Genomic DNA, 19,563 nt, shown 5'->3' on the forward strand with positions numbered 1-19,563 from the left:
ACTATCACCTCTGAACCTACTCCATCTTTAACTATCACCTCTGAACCTCCTCCATCTTTAACTATCACCTCTGAACCTACTCCATCTTTAACTATCACTTCTGAACCTCCTCCATCTTCAACTATCACTTCTGAACCTACTCCATCTTTAACTATCACCTCTGAACCTCCTCCATCTTCAACTATCACGTCTGAACCTACACCATCTTCAACTATCACCTCTGAACCTACACCATCTTCAACTATCACTTCTGAACCTCCTCCATCTTCAACTATCACCTCTGTACCTACCACAGTTTCAACTTTCACCACTGAACCTCCTCCGGCGTCAACTTTTACCGCTGAACCTACTCCATCTTCAACTATCACCTCTGAACCTCCTCCATCTTCAACTATCACGTCTGAACCTACACCATCTTCAACTATCACCTCTGTACCTACCACAGTTTCAACTTTTACCTCTGAACCTACACCATCTTCAACTTTCACTTCTGAACCTCCTCCATCTTTAACTATCACCTCTGAACCTCCTCCATCTTCAACTATCACGTCTGAACCTACACCATCTTCAACTATCACCTCTGTACCTACCACAGTTTCAACTTTCACCACTGAACCTCCTCCGTCGTCAACTTTCACCTCTGAATCTCCTTCATCTTCAACTATCACCTCTGAACCTACACCATCTTCAACTATCACCTCTGAACCTACACCATCTTCAACTATCACTTCTGAACCTCCTCCATCTTCAACTATCACCTCTGTACCTACCACAGTTTCAACTTTCACCACTGAACCTCCTCCGGCGTCAACTTTTACCGCTGAACCTCCTCCATCTTTAACTATCACCTCTGAACCTCCTCCATCTTCAACTATCACGTCTGAACCTACACCATCTTCAACTATCACCTCTGTACCTACCACAGTTTCAACTTTTACCTCTGAACCTACACCATCTTCAACTTTCACTTCTGAACCTCCTCCATCTTTAACTATCACCTCTGAACCTCCTCCATCTTCAACTATCACGTCTGAACCTACACCATCTTCAACTATCACCTCTGTACCTACCACAGTTTCAACTTTCACCACTGAACCTCCTCCGTCGTCAACTTTCACCTCTGAATCTCCTCCATCTTCAACTATCACCTCTGAACCTACACCATCTTCAACTATCACTTCTGAACCTCCTCCATTTTTAACTATCACCTCTGAACCTCCTCCATCTTCAACTATCACCTCTGAACCTTGTCCATCTTCAACTATCACTTCTGAACCTACACCATCTTCAACCATCACCTCTGAACCTCCTCCATCTTCAACTATCACCTCTGAACCTACACCATCTTCAACTATCACTTCTGAACCTCCTCCGTCTTTAACTATCACCTCTGAATCTCCTCCATCTTCAACTATCACGTCTGAACCTACACCATCTTCAACTGTCACCACTGAACCTCCTCCGTCGTCAACTTTCACCTCTGAATCTCCTCCACCTTCAACTATCACCTCTGAACCTACACCATTTTCAACTATCACTTCTGAACCTCCTCCATCTTCAACTATCACGTCTGAACCTACACCATCTTCAACTATCACCTCTGTACCTACCACAGTTTCAACTTTCACCTCTGAACCTACACCATCTTCAACTATCACGCTTCAACTGTCACCTATGAACCTATGACAGTTTCTACTATCACCTCTGGACCTACTCCAGCGTCAACTACCACTAATTTATTTTAAATTTTTGGTTAGAAAAATGTTTTACATTTGAGTTTAAGCTGTGATTCAAATTTTCAAGAGCATATCTCCTGTTTGAACAAAGTAATAAAAAATTCTTCTGAGCTTGTTTCGAGCCTATTCTTCAGATTTCTGTCCATAACTTCTTCCAGAGATTTCGAAAAATTTTGTTTGATTTTCTTTCAACTATCACTTGTGAACCTACTACAGTTTCAACTATCACCTCTGAATCTGCAAAAAAGAGAAACAAGGAATCTGCGAATCCACACATCCACAAATAGTCGAGAAAACATAGTCGAGATACTAAAGTAACTTTTCAAGTTATCAGTTCAACTCTCTGTCGTTTCAGTTATCATTTCAACCCTATGTGGATTCACAGACAACTATCCTATAAATTACGCCTCTCTCTCTCTCTCTCTCACAGAATTCACCTTGTTTTTTGAAAAAAAAAAACATTTGACTAAAATAAAGTAAACTTTGAGAACCTAAAATACTTAAAAACGTTGAGCTGTATTTTGAATAATTTTTGAGTTACAAATTATTCTTTAATTTTAGGTATGAAACAAATGTTAATTTTTTGTTCTCCATTGAATAGATCAAATAGGATTTTAGTTTATAAGCAGTGTTGCTCCAATAACACTTAGATATAACAATTGAAACTGAAATTTCCCAAAATAAAAGTAGGCGGAGCTTCCAGCACCCTTTAATGCAGGTGAAAACTCCGGGAGGCGGAGCAATACAAATTTTTCCAGAAGGTAATTATTTTTCTTCTTTTCTCACCCGGATTCCAGTTTTCAAAGAGGTAAACTCACCATGAGCAATTTGATATCTGAGCCTCTTGATGTCATGACCAACAAAGAAATGCATCAACTGTACGAACACAAAGGAATTGACGTAAGTTAGAAAACACATATTTTGAATTGGTAGTAAACGTCGTCAGGTGTTTTGTTTTTCATGTTTAAGTCTAACATCATAGCACGAGAACCAATTTGTTTGTCTACTAATCTGTCTCTAAAAATTGTACACGTTGGTTAGAACCTAGCAGATTGGCTAAAAAGTATTTGACGTGTGTTTCAATTTATTGACATGAATATGTTCAATATCCATGGCAACCGTTAAAAATTGGTTTCTTTTTCGAAAATCACCTGTCTGCAATACTCCAACTACGCAAAACAGAAAATTTCTCATGAAATAAAATAGAATTTCAAGTAGGAAACAAACTAAAAACGTCGGATTTCCAAAGATACGAACTCCATGACTAAATGAATTTTGCTAGGATTTTAACGGGACAAATGGCTGGTTGTAGTTACTTATTGCAAATAAATAAAAACTTCCTAAGAAGGTATGACTTTTTTCATTCTTCTAGAAGTAAATATTTCCATTTCAATCTGGTCAAGAGAACAAATTACATAGCAATGTTATAGGTTATTTTTCATTTATAATATACTTCAGCCAAAAAACAACATGCTTGATGTCACTCAAAAAGACATGGAACTCTGTCACAAACACTGGCCAGACAATTTTGAGACGTGAGACTATATCAATTTCTTCAAGCAATGTGCATGAAACCTTTTAGACTCTACGATATAGGAGCAAAAGCATTCGAGACGTTCTTGGTTGACAGACATCATCTTGTGAAACTGTTCAAAGTAGATCAAGTCAAAAGTGAGACGTGGCGTCAGCATTTTGTATTGGATCGATGTGTTCTTCATATGCTCCAAATGCTGCACGAAACGATTTCTGTATATCATGAAGATATGAGTGGAGGAAACAAAATTGACGAAGAGTTTTTCAAAAAGATCCAAACGTTTGGAGGAAGATACAGATGTCTCGCGCCAATGGTACCGGTCAAAGAGTACTTTCACCTGTTCAATGTGTGGACTGAAGTTTGTACAAGAATGTAGTACATAGAAAACTAATTCCTAAATTTCAGATGCATATGGACTTTATTGTTCTAACCTGTTTTGAAGGCCCTGTTTGCAATAAGGAGAAAGCAATTATTTCGGGAGTCTGGGAGAAAATAATTCAAAACATCAAGGTTCATTTTGTCTACGGCTGGCACCATAAATTGTATAACATGACTCGCGAGGAAAAGGAATATTTCATGAAAGAAAAAACAAGCGAACCAGTAAGAATACTTACGATTATTGACTTAAAAATTTAAAATGAATTTATTTCAGACCAGATCAAGATTAATTACAAAACTTACGCGACTCATGAGCAGAGAAAGTTTCAGTGACAGTATGTATTACCGTATAAAAAACTTTCCATTCATTCAAACAAATGTTCCAGCCAGCTCGGAAGACAAAACATCACCAACAAGGAAAACTTCCCAAAATCAACCTTCATTATCTGGACTGGGATCTTCCAGGTTTGAGCGGATTCTTTTTGATGGTCTGATTAATTTCAATAATTTTGTTGTCTAGAAGCAGGGACACTCCATCTGGGCGTTCTAATCATTTGACCATTGCGACCAGTTCGCGAGAAGCAGATATCATCCGCTCGGAACCCATCGAAATTTGTGACATTAGTCTCAACCTATTGAACAGCCCAGCAGATTGCTCACCAATCAATATTTCAAATCATTTTTAATCATCATACATCTATTTGGTTACAACAACGCTTGTATTTTTTGCATTGATTCGCGAAAATGTATATATTTTGATGATTTTATTGCCCATACAATTGAAAAACAACTATTCAAAAGCTTACAATAATGGTTCACTAAAAAAACAATTTTCTGAACTATTTACATGCTGAATCCACCAGTAACTTCCAATGTTGCACCAGTCACGTATGAAGAGAGATCAGAGGCCAAGAAGAGAACAGAATTGGCTATTTCTTCAGTTTCGCCCATTCGTCCCATAGGGATTCCCTTGCAAATCTCAGCTAGAACGTTTGGAGGCATTGCTTCTGTCATTGGTGTCTTGATGAATCCCGGAAGCACAGCATTGACGCGAACATTCTAGAAATTGAAATACTTCAGAGGAACTGGTTCCGTTAGGTTCTTTTCATTAGCCGACTTCTAAAAATCTCACCTTTTTAGCCAATTCTTTGGCAGCAGACTTTGTGAATCCAATCACTCCGGCTTTAGTAGCAGCGTAATTGGTTTGTCCAAAATTTCCCATTTTGCCGACAATAGATGAGACATTTATAATAGAAAGTGGATGATTGTTATCGTCAATCGATGACTTGACGAAAGCTTGAGAGACCTGACATTTTTCAATTGGTAAACTTGACAGAACAGTTATTTGGCAGCACTCTATTTTAAAGTGGCGCTATTTTTTAACAAAGATAATTTCAAAATGGTGCTTCAGAAGCCACAAGTTAGAAAAAACCACGTAAAATCAGCGAGCAGTTTAAAATCCATATCGAAACACAATTTTTCCGAACCACTAAAAAACTTACATGGAATACTCCGGTGAGATTAACTTTGATAACGCTGTCCCATTTCTCTTCAGTCATTTTAGCCAAAGTCGAGTCCTGAAATCATAATGATTTCATTAGAATATGATATTTTGTCTATTATTATATTTGAAGCTCAAGATAAACATATTTCTGATGTGCAAACCTTTGTGATTCCGGCGCAGTTAACAAGAATCGAGGTTGTTCCAAGTGATTTAACATGATGAGTTAATTGTTTCACACTATTTGCGTCTGATACATCGACGGCAAATGAAGAATGTTTTTCGGCGGATTGCAGACTTTTTGCTGTTGCGGCTGCTGTGTTAGAATCTAGATCAGCAACAACGACACGAGCTCCGTGTTTGGCGAGTGCTTCAGAAATTGCTTTGCCAATGCCGGATCCGCCGCCTGTAAAGATCAAATGAGTTTGAGAATGTGGTTCACCGAATGGATTTACATATTAAATAAAACTGTATAAAAATTAACAGGAAAGATTACCAGTAACTACAGCAATTCTTCCTCCAAGTAGCGCACTCATTTTTCAGTGACCGATAGTAGCAAGAGCAGGTATTCTTGACAGTTGAACTATTCGTTGCTGTCGGAGGTCAATATATACCTTCCAACGAAATAGTTTGCGAGTAAAGGTGGTGCAAAGACACAAGGACGTGTGTGTATCACTCAGTGTGTCTCTTCTCTGTGACGTGTACTCTTGTGCCCTCCTCTACTTCTCTTTCTTTCGACCAAGTGTCGAGAAACACATTGGAAAAAGAGACAGAAAAAAAGTATTAGAAAAATAGAAAGTAGCAGAAAATAGGGCAGTGTGCAGTGATCTGTGAACAAGGTGATTGCTAAATCACCAATTAGTTTGTGTTTTCTTATCTTGCTACAATTCTTTCAATTGATTGAATCACACTATTCAAACCATTGCCACCAAATGCACCTACAAAGTTCTATACTGCTTGCTGTTTCACTTTTACCATTAGCCGAATCTTTGCAATGCTATGGATTTTCGAAATATGATTATGAAGGACGAGTTCAAGATACCGGCAAGGTGAAATACTGTTGATTATCAATACAAATTTCTCTTTTTTTTCAATAATTTCAGTCGCAAATAATGTGCCCGGGATCATACTGCATGACCATATCGGAGGAAGGTAGTGATTTCACAGTTTACAATGGAACGTGTCCAGACCCATCTGCTTCTATAACAAACTGTGAGGTTGGTTGTTAAATGAAGAATAAAACATGCTCCATTTTTTTGAGTTTCATAATGTAATTCGAAATGCGAAACATCCCTTTCTTCCGGTTTTATGACATTAGGATATTCATAGTGAGATTTCCTAAATTCTTATGAAAAATTGTTTTCTTGCCGGAACTTAAAATAATAATTTTAAACTCCTTATCTCAAGTTGATTTTTTTCAGAGCAAAATTACTATTTTATCTCAAAAAAATTTTTTTCAGAATAATGGGGTCGGTTGTCAAAAAGAGAAGATCAGTGGAGTCCATGTGAAAGTTTGTTGTTGCAATACTGAATTATGTAATTCTTCAACCGTCACTTCATTACATGTTTATTCGTTTTTTATTCTCTTAATTTTGTATTATTTGGAGATGAAATAATAACACTGTTAAATTATACTCACTTTATTACTAAGCTTTCTGTTTCAATAAATAATATCTATTTGTATAAAATAGGAACAAACTCAAATTCTACTATTTCTCAATTATAGTATTCTTGTACTAAAAGTTAGCTCAGCTCAGCTTAGAGGAAAAATAAATAGTGCGAATGAAATTAATTTCAAAATGACAGGAATAATCGGGCTGCAGTCGAACTTTGTTGGACGAAAACTTATTGCAACGTCGTTTACTGGAAAAAAACTAACTTGGGCTTTACACAAAAGCTCAGTAGCTCACCAAGTTACTTTCTGGCATGATGTAGGAAATATCATCCCATGGATGGCGGTAGAGACCTTGTTTCAGACGAGACTGATCGAGATAATGACCGATGAAGCCAATGGATCTTCCCAAAACGAAAAGCCCGTTCAACGATCCCACTTCGATGGTCTCTTCGGCTTCCGCTTTGGTGAACATTCCACTGTGACGGAGAATATCTACGAACAAAATTGCAATTGCACCATCAACATTCAAAATTAAGTTTGGCTTCTTCGCAGTTGTGATCTTTTCGACTTCGAGAGCATATTCAAATAGTGGAGTCTCTTGGGCGAACTCATTTTTGTCCATCGCAAACTTTTTGAGAATTTCAACTCGTTTGTCGGGGTTGTTAATCTATAAAATGAACTTGAGATTATTGTCATACTAAATTATCCTAGATACTTACACTCTTTACACGATGTCCAATTCCCATAATGTGTTTTCCTTTCTTTCTCATTTCACTGACAAACTGATTGGCAGACCATCCTTGATCAAACGCCTCTGAAAATTGACGAGCAGCTCCATCGAGAGCTCCTCCAAATCTATCTCCAATAGTGAGCAGACCAGATGTAAGTGAAGAGATCAAATCTTTGCCTGCACGCGCACAAACTATTGTGTTGTGAGCTCCGGAAACAGCAGGTCCATGATCGGCCGTCAACATCAAACAAATCTCGATGAATCTGTTGGCATGTGGTGGAAGACGTTTCTAAAAGTTGTTACAATAATAATTCATAATGAAGTTCGCTATTCACCTGGAACCATAATAATCCCAAGACTCCTCCGATTCCCATTTCCGATTCCAAAACTTTAGTGATTGGAACACCGGCGTAGTTCAATTCTTCTCCTCTTTCATCACAAATGGATGTCATGAAAGATGCTGGTTTCCTGATAAGCCCCAATTCGCGAGCCCATGCATAATCCATGGGAACCGCAGGAGGCGGAATTTCCGGTTGAGGGACAATGACTTTCTGATCAACTAAATTGTCATACACCTGACGAATTGTTTTGCCGAGATCGTCAAAGGATGGAGGAACCAGTGCTCCTGATGCCCGAAGAGCAGCGTTTTTGCATGTCGCTGTTTCGCCAAGAGCATTTGCGGATGCGCCTGCATGGCCGAATTGAACTTCAGAAGTGATATGATCGGCACAAGTACCGATGCACCAAGCAACTAGAGGTTTGGTCACCTTCTTCTGTTTTAGAATCTCAACAATTTTGTATTCTTCAACACCACCAACTTCCCCAAGAAGGACAATCATCTTAACGCGATTGTCATTTTGGTATCGAATGATGTGATCAGTGTAGGTGCTTCCTGGATAGCGGTCTCCACCAATAGCGATTCCTTCATACACACCATCCGTATTCTGGGAGATAATATTGTTGAGCTCATTAGACATTCCTCCAGAACGAGAGACATAGGCGACACTTCCAGGGCGATAAAGCTTCGAAGCAAGGATGTTATCCATCATGCCACCAGTGTTTCCAATTTTGAATGCTCCTGGTTTGATACCTCCGACAGTAGCTGGTCCGATAAGAGTTACTCCGCGATCATGTGCAATCTGTAAAGCTAATGATAGCCTGTTAATGAGACGAATATACCTTTAATAGTTTTCTTGTTTGATTCTCTGGTACTCCTTCTGCAATAATTGCAATGACTTTGATTTGCGGGAATTCGAGAGCCTCCAAAACAGTTTCAAATACAGATCTCATTGAAGCAAACGTGATCATAATAGATGCTTCTGGATGCGTTGCAAAAGCCTTTGCCATTGATTTATAAGCTGGGATAAGAATTTCTTTCTGTCCAAAGTAGAACTTTTGCTTGTTGTCTCCGGTGAATGGGTAGGTAGAAGCAACGACAGATGGAGAATCCCTTCTGCATACAAAGTCAAAATCCAGCATTCCCTGTATCGCCTTGACTTGTTGGCCCCAGATAATTGCTTTGGTATCAGTTTCAAACAGACCACGGAAACTGTTTAGTTTACTTTGTTGAGCAGTAATCGTAGAGTGTGCAATAGAAGAAGGAGCTGGAGCAGGAGAAGGTGGAGCTGGTTCAGTTCCTCCAGTCTGAAATCCAAATTTAGAAACAAAATTGTTCTTTGTATTCATTCACGTTTCTTTCAGGGCTTAACAAAAAATGTGCGGTAGTTTGAGGAGCAGTTGGGATTGTTGGCATCGGCTTGACTCCGAGTGCTGCTCCAACTATTGCTGTCATGTGAGTTTCCGGTCCAAAAACGTGGATTGGCAGCTCCAATTTTGTGGCAGCATCTTTGATTTTTCTCAGGCCTTCCTGGTAGTTTGGTCCTCCACGGCGCACAAAAATCGTGACTTTGTGTTCTTTGAGCTTCGACACAAAACTCTCGAAAGCTCTGACAATACCTCCGAATGTTTTAGCAACATTTGTGAAATTCGCAATAGATCCTCCGATGATCAAGACTTTGCCATCTGGTCTTGGCGCGCCCTCGGTCATAACTGAGAGAATGGTTTTTGCATACTCATATGTTTGAGATTCTGACGGGTCTCCAGAGTATTCTCCGTAGTTGGCAAGCTCAGTAGCACCACCAAGATCGCAGACAGTATCACTGGAAAAAAGAAAATAAATAAATCTATATTGAATAGTAAATCCTACGTGAACACTACAGAAGCTCCTCCTCCGGCGACCATAGTCCAGACTCTTCCTTTTCTATTCAAAATCGTGAGCTTCAATGATGCTCCTGTTTTAGCATCCATGTCAGAAATGTACTGTTCTTCTGAAGTAAGATCACGTCCAAATGGTGCAGGAAATTCGACATGATTTGGTCCTCCATATGGAGTCATTCTGCTCTCCCATTTGTCGGCACACAAAAAATTGGCAGTCTCGTCCAGCTTCGCAGCAAGATCTAGGACATGGACTTTATCATTCAGAACTACAAATGGATTGATTTCCAAGTAAGTGAAATGAAGGTCTTTGTAGGCTCCGTAGAGCTCCAAAACGAATTTTCTAACGACTTTGTTATCCTTGACTGGTCCTAACAGATGAGTCAGTTCTTCTTCCGATATTGCCATTGCTTTGTTATCAAGCTGAACGGAGATGGAAACACTGCGAGCCTTCAATGATTCAAGTAATTATCTATGAAATTTTTAAAATTCTAGTTTACCTTTTCTTCGACGTCTCCAATATCAACCCCTCCATGCTCATAAAACATGATAACATCACGCGATCTTTCACTGAAAATTGCAATATACATCTCATCTTTCTCCGTATGGGCGCAAAACGGCTCAACAATGAATGTGTGAAGGCGTCCCTCTGTTTGTCCAATTTTCACATAAGTGTTGGCAGTTTTTTCGAACCAAGCCTTTAGTTCTTGCGGTGTTCCGATGTTGACCAATCCTAGCTTTCCTCGTCTTTTTATCAACTGGTCAGGTTTGATGACCGCCTTGTTGTCACGAACAAGCCAGTCATACTTATTTGCAATTTCAGCGAAGCTATCTCCGGCTTTCACGTGAAATGCATGCGGAGAGAAAAGAAGACCACTCGATTCGAAGTACTTGTAGAGTACCTGGTTACATTCTTTCAGTAATTCAATATTCAATTGTCTTAATGTGGAAATAGTTTTATCGATTTTTCGAAAAAAATAACAAAATTAGCTTACCTCTTTTCCGGAGAACTCACTAACGGCTTTCGCAGACATGTAGTGTCGTTTTTTTACCTGAAAATAAACGTTTGTTTAGAAAAAAAACTTTCGATTTTCTTTCGATTTTTGGATTGAAGGAACGATCAGAAAATAGAGAAAAAGACAAATAATTCGAGAAAAATAAAGAAGCACAAGAATACACTGGGGAACACGTCTAGTGCTGCTGATCAGAAAAAAAAAACTATATGCGTGTGTTAGAGTAAACAAAACAATTTCTATTCTTACGTCGAAACTGAGTTTTGCTGTCATGCATTCACCAAATATTGCTAAAAGAAACGTGAATGATTTCTTGAGAGCCACCCTTTTATACCACTTTTCACATTCAAAAACTGTAAGAAATTACATGTTTGTTGACAACATTCTTAGACTGAGAAAGTACAAGATTTTTTGAGGCGGAAAAAACTCGAAGTGTAAGAAGACTCCTTTTTTTCAAAGTAGGATGTCGTTTGGTGGCAGATCTTCTCTTTATTTCGTAAAGCTCAGAGAAAAAAGCGCGTGGTTTTTTCTTTGGAAAAAAGAAAAAGGGAGCCGAAAAAAGAAACGCGACGTTCTGCGAAATTCTTGAGAAAAATGAAAGCAGCTGAAAGCGAAAAGAAGAAGCAAACAGAAAGCATAGAATATGAAAGAAGGAAAAAAGAGAGCGCGGGGTTTTATCTTCAGAGAAACTGAAAGCCTTCCAAACAAATCGAACAGATAATACGTGAGAAATGAAGAAACTACACTAACAGCCTTCTCCAAAAAAAATTAAAATATTTTACTAACTGTAGGAAGTGACATTGTTTCTTGTTGCGATATTTTAGAATAAATCGTCTTATTTGAAAAAAAATGTTAGGTGTAAAATGAATTGTGAATGCATCAACACCAATAAAATACTGATATATGCATAAGTGTACTGAATCACGACTTGACTTTATATACCAAAAAACGTATGGTGTGATTTTATCTCTCCACGTGTATGAGCTATTGCCTTATCTGTTATATTTTTTTCTTGATTAGATTTCCAAAGAAAACCTTCCCCACTTGAACATGTGCGTTTCGTGTGATTTTTTTCCAATAACCGTATTTAGGTACATGGAAAAAGTGGTGCCATATAACAGTGCTTATCAGTAGTCAACACTTACAGAGGTAACAAGGATGATAACTGAATGTGAATAGAGAAAATACCTAAGTTGTGTATATTTGCAGCTGAAATTAAAGGAAGAATGCGCTAATTTCAATATGTTTTTTTTAAAGCGTAATCGAAAAAAATCATTCTCTTCACAAGAAACAAAATTCTGATCGGTCTTCTGTGATTTGTTAAGCACTGTGAATCTTCACCCATTTATGAACTAATTATTAAAAGTTCTGTAAACGGAATTTTCATCAGGAATGTTTTCTAAAAACAACATCGAATAGACACACTTGTCCTGACTATAAAGATTTTTCTGACTGAAACCAAATGACTGAAAATACTTTTCTATTACAAAGTTCAATCAAATTTGAAACATACCATTCAAAAAACAAATATCGTACCACGTTGCAAAACTGTTGGGGAACGTTTCGGATCGTGTATTCAGCTGTGTTTCAAAGCCTTTGAAAAATTCAGAGCGAGATAACACAAAGTTTGAACACATGAACTATCGATCACACTACCGTATTTTCTCATATAAGGGCCTATGGGCTTCAATTTTTCCACCTCCTTCTAATGGCTTTTTCAGAGATACACTTCTGTTAGAGAAATGAAGGTAATTAACAAAAATAACCAATCATGTCGACATTCCAATTATGCGAATGTGAAGGCACTAAGGAAATGTGTGTAGTGTTAATCCAAATTTGAGGTTCGAAAAATTATAAAATCGATTGTCGATAATTCATTACGACACCTGGTCGTAGGATTAAAAGCAAAAATTGAGATACATGAACATTGATTGAACAGTTGGAGTTTTTTTTCAGATTCATGTAAACATGATATCAGCTTGTCTCAGAGAAAATGAAACATCTGATTATGCATTTATAAAAACTTGCTCAGGTCGAAACTTATATTGTGTTTGATTTTTGAGAATAGCCACGATGACACCTTTTTCAGATGACTTCTAAGAAATATTCGCACATTCACCAGTTCTAGTCTTCAGTTGCTCCTATTTCGGTTCTGGAAAACTAATTCAATTATTGGCACAATTGTTAACAAAACGACTCACTTTCCTAATTAGTTTTTTGATAGGTCCCTTTCCAAATGACAAGTGAGTTTAAAACTTACTTTGTCTAGACCACTTTCTTGCCAACACTCATCTCAACTATACTGCGTGGTTTTTGTAGTGAAACTATTTTTGGCATCATTCCTATACCTTTTGTATGCCCTGTCAATTATAAGCCGCACGACTAATTTCAATATTTTTTCTTACAAGTTTTCATTTTAAAATTAGTGACAAAAGGATTTTCCCACAAAATCAAACTTCATTTAATAATAAACTTTTGATATTGGGAAAGTTGGGGCTCTCTTTTCAATGCTTTATGGTTTCAAGATTCCGAAACTAGGTTTTCACCAGTTGTGCGTAGTCCATACATGTCATCAAAAATGTAGCGATGTAGACAAAAATTTGCATATTTCTACTTTCTCAATCTATTGTACAATAAAAATACGATTTCTTTCTTCTTTCATTTTTTTCCAGTGCCATCGAAGTTCAACAAGGTGTTTTGTAAAGAAGTGAAGACAAGAAAAAAGCCGCATCGTTGGCAAAATCGAATTTAACTTCTTCAATTTATTTACAAAATATCTCCGTTTCGTTGTCAAAAGACGCATGTTAGGTTACTTTCGGGGATTTTCTGCTTGTGCACGGCATTGTCGCTAGTAGCCTAACCATATATTCTTCTCAATTCCTTTCTCCAACCCAATTTCCACTAAATGGGATCTAGTCGTTTTTGTCAGTCTTTCAAGAAAGATGAAAAAAGATGCGTGACACCCCCGTCCCCACAAATTTTCTCCGTCTGAGCGCTAGAGGAGCACACAGTGACATACACTTATCTCGCCCCAATATTCTTTTTGGATTCAAACCCAAAAATATAAGAAAATGTAACATTTTTGCCGTGTGGCGTAATGTACTTGAATAGAAGAGAGCGGCGGTGACCAACCTTTTTTATTTCGTTTTTGCGGGGTAAAGTAGATTTCTATATCTCTTGAACATATAGGTGCTAGAGGCCCGTGTTGAATTTTTTCCTTTTTTAAGCCTGACCAATTCCTTTTAAACATTGTTTTCAACGTGAACCTTGAGCCTTCTTAATTTTTTTTTGTTATTCAACAGGAATGATTATTGTGGAAAAACGTTTTTTTTTGTCAAAATTGTGCGTTGTCATATACGATCGCTTTGATAATAGGAATTGAAAAAACATAGGAAACGGTTTAAAATTCCGCAGACTCATCATTTGGTTGAGTTGAAAAATGTGCTCCTGTTGTTAACGATGATGTTTGAACACTCCGAAGATAATCTGAATGAAATCCTGCTCATTTTCCACCGATATTTTTTTTCGCCACCCTTCAACTGACATTTTCCTTTCCTTCATCAACATCAAAAGTTTTGTTGGAATATGAGATGGAACACTGAACACAAAAGAAAATGAGGAGAAAAATGAAAGGAAAACATTTTTTAGTGGACCGGGAACAACGAGAAAAATATTGTCATCCTCTCGACAGCATGTTGTTGTCATTTCTTAGGTTTTACTTAACTTCCTTCGTGAGAATTTTGAGTTTGATATTAAATTTATATTTTCAAAATTATTGTCATTTCTTTTAAAATTTGAAAAATTAATGAATCTATCACCACTTACTGTTTCTGTTCATACCATCGCTTTCGTGTAGAAATTTCTTTGATAATTTTCAGAACAGCCATCCCTCGTCAAAATCCGGTTCCCGGTACAACAAAAATGATCTAAATGGGTTGTTGTATGTCATCCGATCATGATTCTGAAAATCAACATCCTCATCCAAGCGCCCATCATCATTTGCTCAATATCCACGAAGCTCGGAAAAGAAGGCAATCGTTCGTTTCTTTCTAAAATCTGTAATGCCAATTGAAATGTATTTTTGTTCGCACATTTCATCTATTTTGAACTGTGAACCACCAAAACATTTGAATTTTATACACGTGTTAGTTTTGTAGTTGATTTGTGATTGCCAAAAAACTACAGAAAAAAAGCATGAGTTTTGTATTAAAAGTTTGAAATTTCGAATTTATATTTTATTTTTCCCCGGTGAAGAACAAGTCATTTTATTTTAGTTCGATGGGTGTTGGAATGGGTGTTGCAATGATGATGCAACAAGCTGGAGCGCTGGTTGGAGCTGCGCCTCCACCGCCAGATGCAGCTGAAATTCAGTCTCAAATACGCAAAGCAAAGGTGAAAACATTTTTCGATTGTATAGCTTACAATGAATACCCAATTTGTTGTATGTTATAGGAAAAAATTGAGACACAAACATAGTGAGTCAAAAGTTAATTTTGATAGTTGTATTTTTATAATAGAGAAACAAAAAGAAAGTCATACACTCAATCATCTCTAAACAGGCAGTTTTCATAAAAAATGTACAGAATTATAGAATCTAAAAATTATGTATCTTTTCAAATCAATTTTACAACACTCAGGCCGAAGGACGTACTGTTACTATGGTCAACGGCGCACTATACTTTGATTACCAATTGGTTGCTCGCATTCCTCCACATTATGATATTCGACTGTAAATTTCCATTATTTATTCATTTATATAATTCCACATTCATGAAATTTATTTCCTCCACTTCCAATCTCTCTAAATATGTTAAATCTCTTTTCACACATTGAACTGATGTTTGTTATAAACACTTGCATTCAACTATACTAAACTTTATATAAATATATTTCAGTTAACTTTTATTATTAGTTGAATACAATACCATCAGTGCAGATGAAAAACAAACTTCAAAAGGAACAAACTGTATAAGTTCCCATAGGTGATGAATGATATCAAACAGATTATGAGCGTTTCAAAATTAAGTGCTGGTTATTGAGAACTGTACCATCGGGTACGACATATTTTTGCTGAGTTTCTACTTCGACAGTAACTTTTCCAGTGAGTTGTACGTTTTTTCCAAATGTCACGTCTCCGATTACATTGAATTCTTGACAGTTTTTAAAGATCAATGGGTACGGAAATTTCATGTTGACTTCCTCCACACTTGTGTATACTGATGAATCCATGCTGATAACAGGAGGAACGCCCATCGTGTCGTTGTGATGAATTTGAAATGTGTCCGTATCCAAATCACAAAGAGATGAACGAAGAGACAGAAAATCTCCAAGATTTTTTACCGGTCGGAACCGGCTTCGTTCCACATGAACACCTTAAAAATGAAATGGACTTTTTGGACATGGACTTTTAAATGAAGACAATTTCTTACAAAGAGCATTTGCAAAATTTTTGATACACCCTCCAATAGAAAACTCTAATTGGAGCACTTCTCGTCCTCTGACTTTTTTCTTGTTGACAATAATTTCACTTTTGATATCTGGCAATCGATTTTTGACAGCCTTCAAATTGACCCAAATGTTATTTGTGTTGAATATTCTGGAAAAGTCGTATTGTAATTAAAGTTATATGGTTGAGAAGCTCACTTGAAAGTTTTAGTGGAGCAGAAATCCGGCAAGTGTTCTGGTGGAACTTGCGGCATCTCTAGGTGCATCATTTGGTTGTTTATTTCAATCAGAGTTCCACCTTTGACGTCGACATGAGTTTTTGGAGTACATTCCATGACGTAGTCAACGTGGTTATCCAGCATAAGTTTCACAATTTGAAAATCTGCATTTGCTCCGGTATTGTCGATGTTCGAAACGAAAATGATTTCACGCCCTTGAGAGAGAAGTTGATCAAGAACGCCTGTATTTTGAAGAGACTGGAATATATTTCCGTGTCCTGGAGGACACCAACTGAAAACAGAAGGTGAATGTGAAATTCAAAAACAAACAATCTTACGCGTCATCTCCCCAGCTTTCATCATCAACTGGTAATTTAGTCTGAGCATCAAGTCTAGGACATTTGGATTGTACAAATGTTCTCACTTTGTCATATCCTTTCAACGACAGGTATGATTTGGTATCATCGTCGGTGTAAAACGAGTTCATGAGGTAGAGTGGAACGTCGACTCCATACAACTGACACATTTTCTGGAACAGTAATCAAACGTAATACTTACAGTACGGGTCAATAAAATATACGAAGACGTGTCTTTCAGTTAATTCTCAAAATATTCGTCTATAGCTGGGCTGTCAAATGTCGAATCACTTTGAAAACTTCAAAGGGTGTGAAACAGACCTAGATTGAAAACTTTGCATTTGTTTAATTTTCTGAAGTTTCCTAGATTTTCAGCTATTTGCCGTTTTTTGAGAGACACTTGCTTTTTTTTCACATTTTTCAATACAAAACGGGCCAAAAAAGGTGTGAATCAGAAATCGGGAAGTAGCTGAAAAAACTAAACGTTTTAAAAGAATTTTTTGAATGCAACGTTTTCAATCTAAGTATATTATACATACTCCGAGGTTTTCAAAATGATCCGACACTTGACAGCCAATCTACAGATTCTTGAAAATGGTCAAATTTAACTGAAAACAAGTTTTCGTATTTCTTATTGACCGGTAATATATATATATATATATATATATATATATATATATATAGTAGTATTCGTGAACATGTTTTCTCCACTATGTGCGAAATTTTGGTATAAAGAATGTAATCCGTTTGAATTCACATACACATAAAGCTTGGCTGAACCTGTTTGAATGCTCAACTTTCTGGAAAAGAGCACTTGAAAAGTTCGGTAGTCCCTTCAACTGTTACGAAAGAAATATTTTTGATGTCACGATCATGAACATCATCAACATTTCGTTTTGGAATTGTAAGCTGTCAACTATGACTGATAATATGTTTGCACATTAAAATAGAGCAAACAAATGGTATTACTGAAAATTCCAATGATGAAGTGAGTTTTGATTATGATGATGATGATGATGATGATGATGATGATGATGATGATGACGATGATGATGACGATGATGATGATGATGATTATGATGATAATAATTGTTTTCAATACAAATGTCACCATAGTTTTAATAAAATAATCTTTTATACAGTCAAAATGACGTCAATCATGTATTGATTTGTGACCAGTGTTGGAAATAATTTTTAAGAAAAAACATCCAGAAAGTGATTTGTTAGAAATTTAGAACTTGATGAATTCTGATAAAGTATATATCTTAAATAATCACTTACTTCATGCTCCAACACAGCCAAATCCATGAAAGTGTATCCATCTCGAACTTCAATAAGAGATTTTGCTTTCGTACATCCCATCGTGGTTCCGAGTCCTCCATTCAATTTTATCACAGCTAGTTTATTGACAACATCTTTTCTGAAACAGTACTATCTCGCAACAAGAAAGTTTGATTTATCTCGTACCTAGCTTTGTCGAAGAGTGGCAACTCACGAAGAGTCACTTGATGTTCCTCATTGATGAATTTCCAAGAACTCCAATCAATGTGATGCTGGTCGTTTAAAAATTGACTGTACAAGTTTTTGAAGATTTCAGCATTTTGTTGGCTAGTCTGAACAAAATGAACAAAGTTGGTTTTGTTTCAAAAAAAATCATACCAAGTCTTGATGTGCATGACGTTCGAAGAATTCGTTCAACTTCGTCTTCAATTCTTGGTTTGACATCCCCTAAAACGGACAAAAATTGTATAGAAGTATAACAACTGAAAGGAAATGCGACATTGTGAATAACCCTGAAAAGTCGCCTCTCACACAAACAGTGATGTCAAGGTCAGCAATGGATATGTGGTCTTTGAAAATCGATGATATGTCAAGATAACGGATTTTATCAGATTGCAACGAATTACTGTCAAGTATAATACTACAAAAATAAGAACAATAATAATGCGGAAACAAAACACTCTGCTATTCAAGAGAAATTACAGATCTAGAGAGACCACCGTAGTTCCGTGTGATGAATAGAAAAAGAGAACTAACCACTCTGAATATTCATTTTTTGTGTTTTGTTTGCTTTTTTGTTCAATTTCAAAATTATTGTCGATCAAGAATTGGTTTTCAAATGATAATCAATGTTTTTATCCATTCCATTATTTTTTGTTTGTTTGTTTCAATTTGATCTGAGAGAAAAAAAAACGATAAAATTTTTTTCTATGTTCCCTTGATCAAAACCCCTTTTCCTCTTTTTTTTTGTGCTAACACGATCAAAGTTCAGGTGATAATTCAGAGGGCGGAGCATAACTACAGTTGCTCCACCTCATATTTTCTTGTTACACCACAGTATAAAGCATGTGAGGAATGGTGTGAAATGTTGGGCGAGACCAAAGCTTATCGTAGGATCTCTTCCCGGTATTTTTTGTTCTCAACAATATCTGCACTCAGGCAAGCCTAAAACCTCCCAGAGGCAGGCAGAATTGTTGTCTCTATTTTTTCCGTATTTCTATTTTTTATAGTTTTCATTTCCGATACCAATCCACAACATTTTGTCGCGCATTCATGACAAGTATGACTCATCGCGTTGTTAGAGTCCAGTTCTATACGACCCCCCACTCTTCTCATTTTTTCCCGTCCTCATAGGACTGCCTAGGAAAACAAAAAGTCTCACTTCGTTTTAATTTCTTTCTGTTTTTCTTGTCATCTCTTCGAATCTATCAATCTCTACCCAGCAAATAAAAAAAACAGGGCGCCGTAAAGCGAGACCCAGAGACATGGCGAGGGACACGAGTGACTCATCGTTTCTCTTTTCCGCCTCTTTCGAATACCGAT

The 19,563-nt window shown here is 37.0% G+C and overlaps 8 protein-coding genes across 8 annotated transcripts; 4 read left to right on the plus strand and 4 right to left on the minus strand.

Moving 5' to 3' along the window:
• Positions 1-1,682: 1,682 nt before the first annotated feature.
• Positions 1,683-1,745, plus strand: CBG24508 (the record flags this gene model as incomplete). The annotated part of the gene is made up of 1 exon (XM_045238740.1): positions 1,683-1,745. One exon carries the CDS (start codon positions 1,683-1,685, stop codon positions 1,743-1,745), a length of 63 nt encoding a protein of 20 aa, XP_045091353.1.
• Positions 1,746-2,555: 810 nt separating this feature from the next.
• CBG24509 lies at positions 2,556-4,142 on the plus strand (the record flags this gene model as incomplete). Its single annotated transcript, XM_045238741.1, has 5 exons — positions 2,556-2,636; positions 3,195-3,271; positions 3,319-3,628; positions 3,676-3,870; positions 4,035-4,142. The coding sequence occupies 5 exons, from the start codon at positions 2,556-2,558 to the stop codon at positions 4,140-4,142; spliced, it is 771 nt and encodes a 256-aa protein (XP_045091354.1).
• Positions 4,143-4,491: 349 nt separating this feature from the next.
• Cbr-dhs-25 lies at positions 4,492-5,685 on the minus strand (the record flags this gene model as incomplete). The annotated part of the gene is made up of 5 exons (XM_002648279.1): positions 4,492-4,707; positions 4,781-4,954; positions 5,151-5,225; positions 5,314-5,555; positions 5,646-5,685. 5 exons carry the CDS (start codon positions 5,683-5,685, stop codon positions 4,492-4,494), a joined length of 747 nt encoding a protein of 248 aa, XP_002648325.1.
• A 396-nt stretch (positions 5,686-6,081) lies between these two features.
• Positions 6,082-6,765, plus strand: CBG24511 (the record flags this gene model as incomplete). Its single annotated transcript, XM_002648280.1, has 3 exons — positions 6,082-6,198; positions 6,253-6,366; positions 6,610-6,765. 3 exons carry the CDS (start codon positions 6,082-6,084, stop codon positions 6,763-6,765), a joined length of 387 nt encoding a protein of 128 aa, XP_002648326.1.
• A 282-nt stretch (positions 6,766-7,047) lies between these two features.
• Positions 7,048-10,742, minus strand: CBG24512 (the record flags this gene model as incomplete). The annotated part of the gene is made up of 8 exons (XM_045238742.1): positions 7,048-7,431; positions 7,484-7,783; positions 7,830-8,633; positions 8,674-9,138; positions 9,185-9,653; positions 9,701-10,158; positions 10,209-10,610; positions 10,704-10,742. 8 exons carry the CDS (start codon positions 10,740-10,742, stop codon positions 7,048-7,050), a joined length of 3,321 nt encoding a protein of 1,106 aa, XP_045091355.1.
• A 3,432-nt stretch (positions 10,743-14,174) lies between these two features.
• On the minus strand, positions 14,175-14,608 carry CBG26718 (the record flags this gene model as incomplete). Its single annotated transcript, XM_045238743.1, has 2 exons — positions 14,175-14,319; positions 14,547-14,608. 2 exons carry the CDS (start codon positions 14,606-14,608, stop codon positions 14,175-14,177), a joined length of 207 nt encoding a protein of 68 aa, XP_045100711.1.
• A 391-nt stretch (positions 14,609-14,999) lies between these two features.
• Positions 15,000-15,454, plus strand: CBG24513 (the record flags this gene model as incomplete). The annotated part of the gene is made up of 2 exons (XM_002648282.2): positions 15,000-15,113; positions 15,359-15,454. 2 exons carry the CDS (start codon positions 15,000-15,002, stop codon positions 15,452-15,454), a joined length of 210 nt encoding a protein of 69 aa, XP_002648328.2.
• Positions 15,455-15,725: 271 nt separating this feature from the next.
• On the minus strand, positions 15,726-18,465 carry CBG24514 (the record flags this gene model as incomplete). The annotated part of the gene is made up of 7 exons (XM_045238744.1): positions 15,726-16,093; positions 16,151-16,317; positions 16,365-16,676; positions 16,723-16,913; positions 18,022-18,162; positions 18,198-18,353; positions 18,400-18,465. 7 exons carry the CDS (start codon positions 18,463-18,465, stop codon positions 15,726-15,728), a joined length of 1,401 nt encoding a protein of 466 aa, XP_045100908.1.
• Between the last annotated feature and the right edge of the window lie 1,098 nt (positions 18,466-19,563).

This window comes from Caenorhabditis briggsae, assembly GCF_000004555.2.
Source record: "Caenorhabditis briggsae complete genome, chrX, whole genome shotgun sequence".
Lineage (NCBI taxonomy): Eukaryota > Metazoa > Nematoda > Chromadorea > Rhabditida > Rhabditidae > Caenorhabditis > Caenorhabditis briggsae.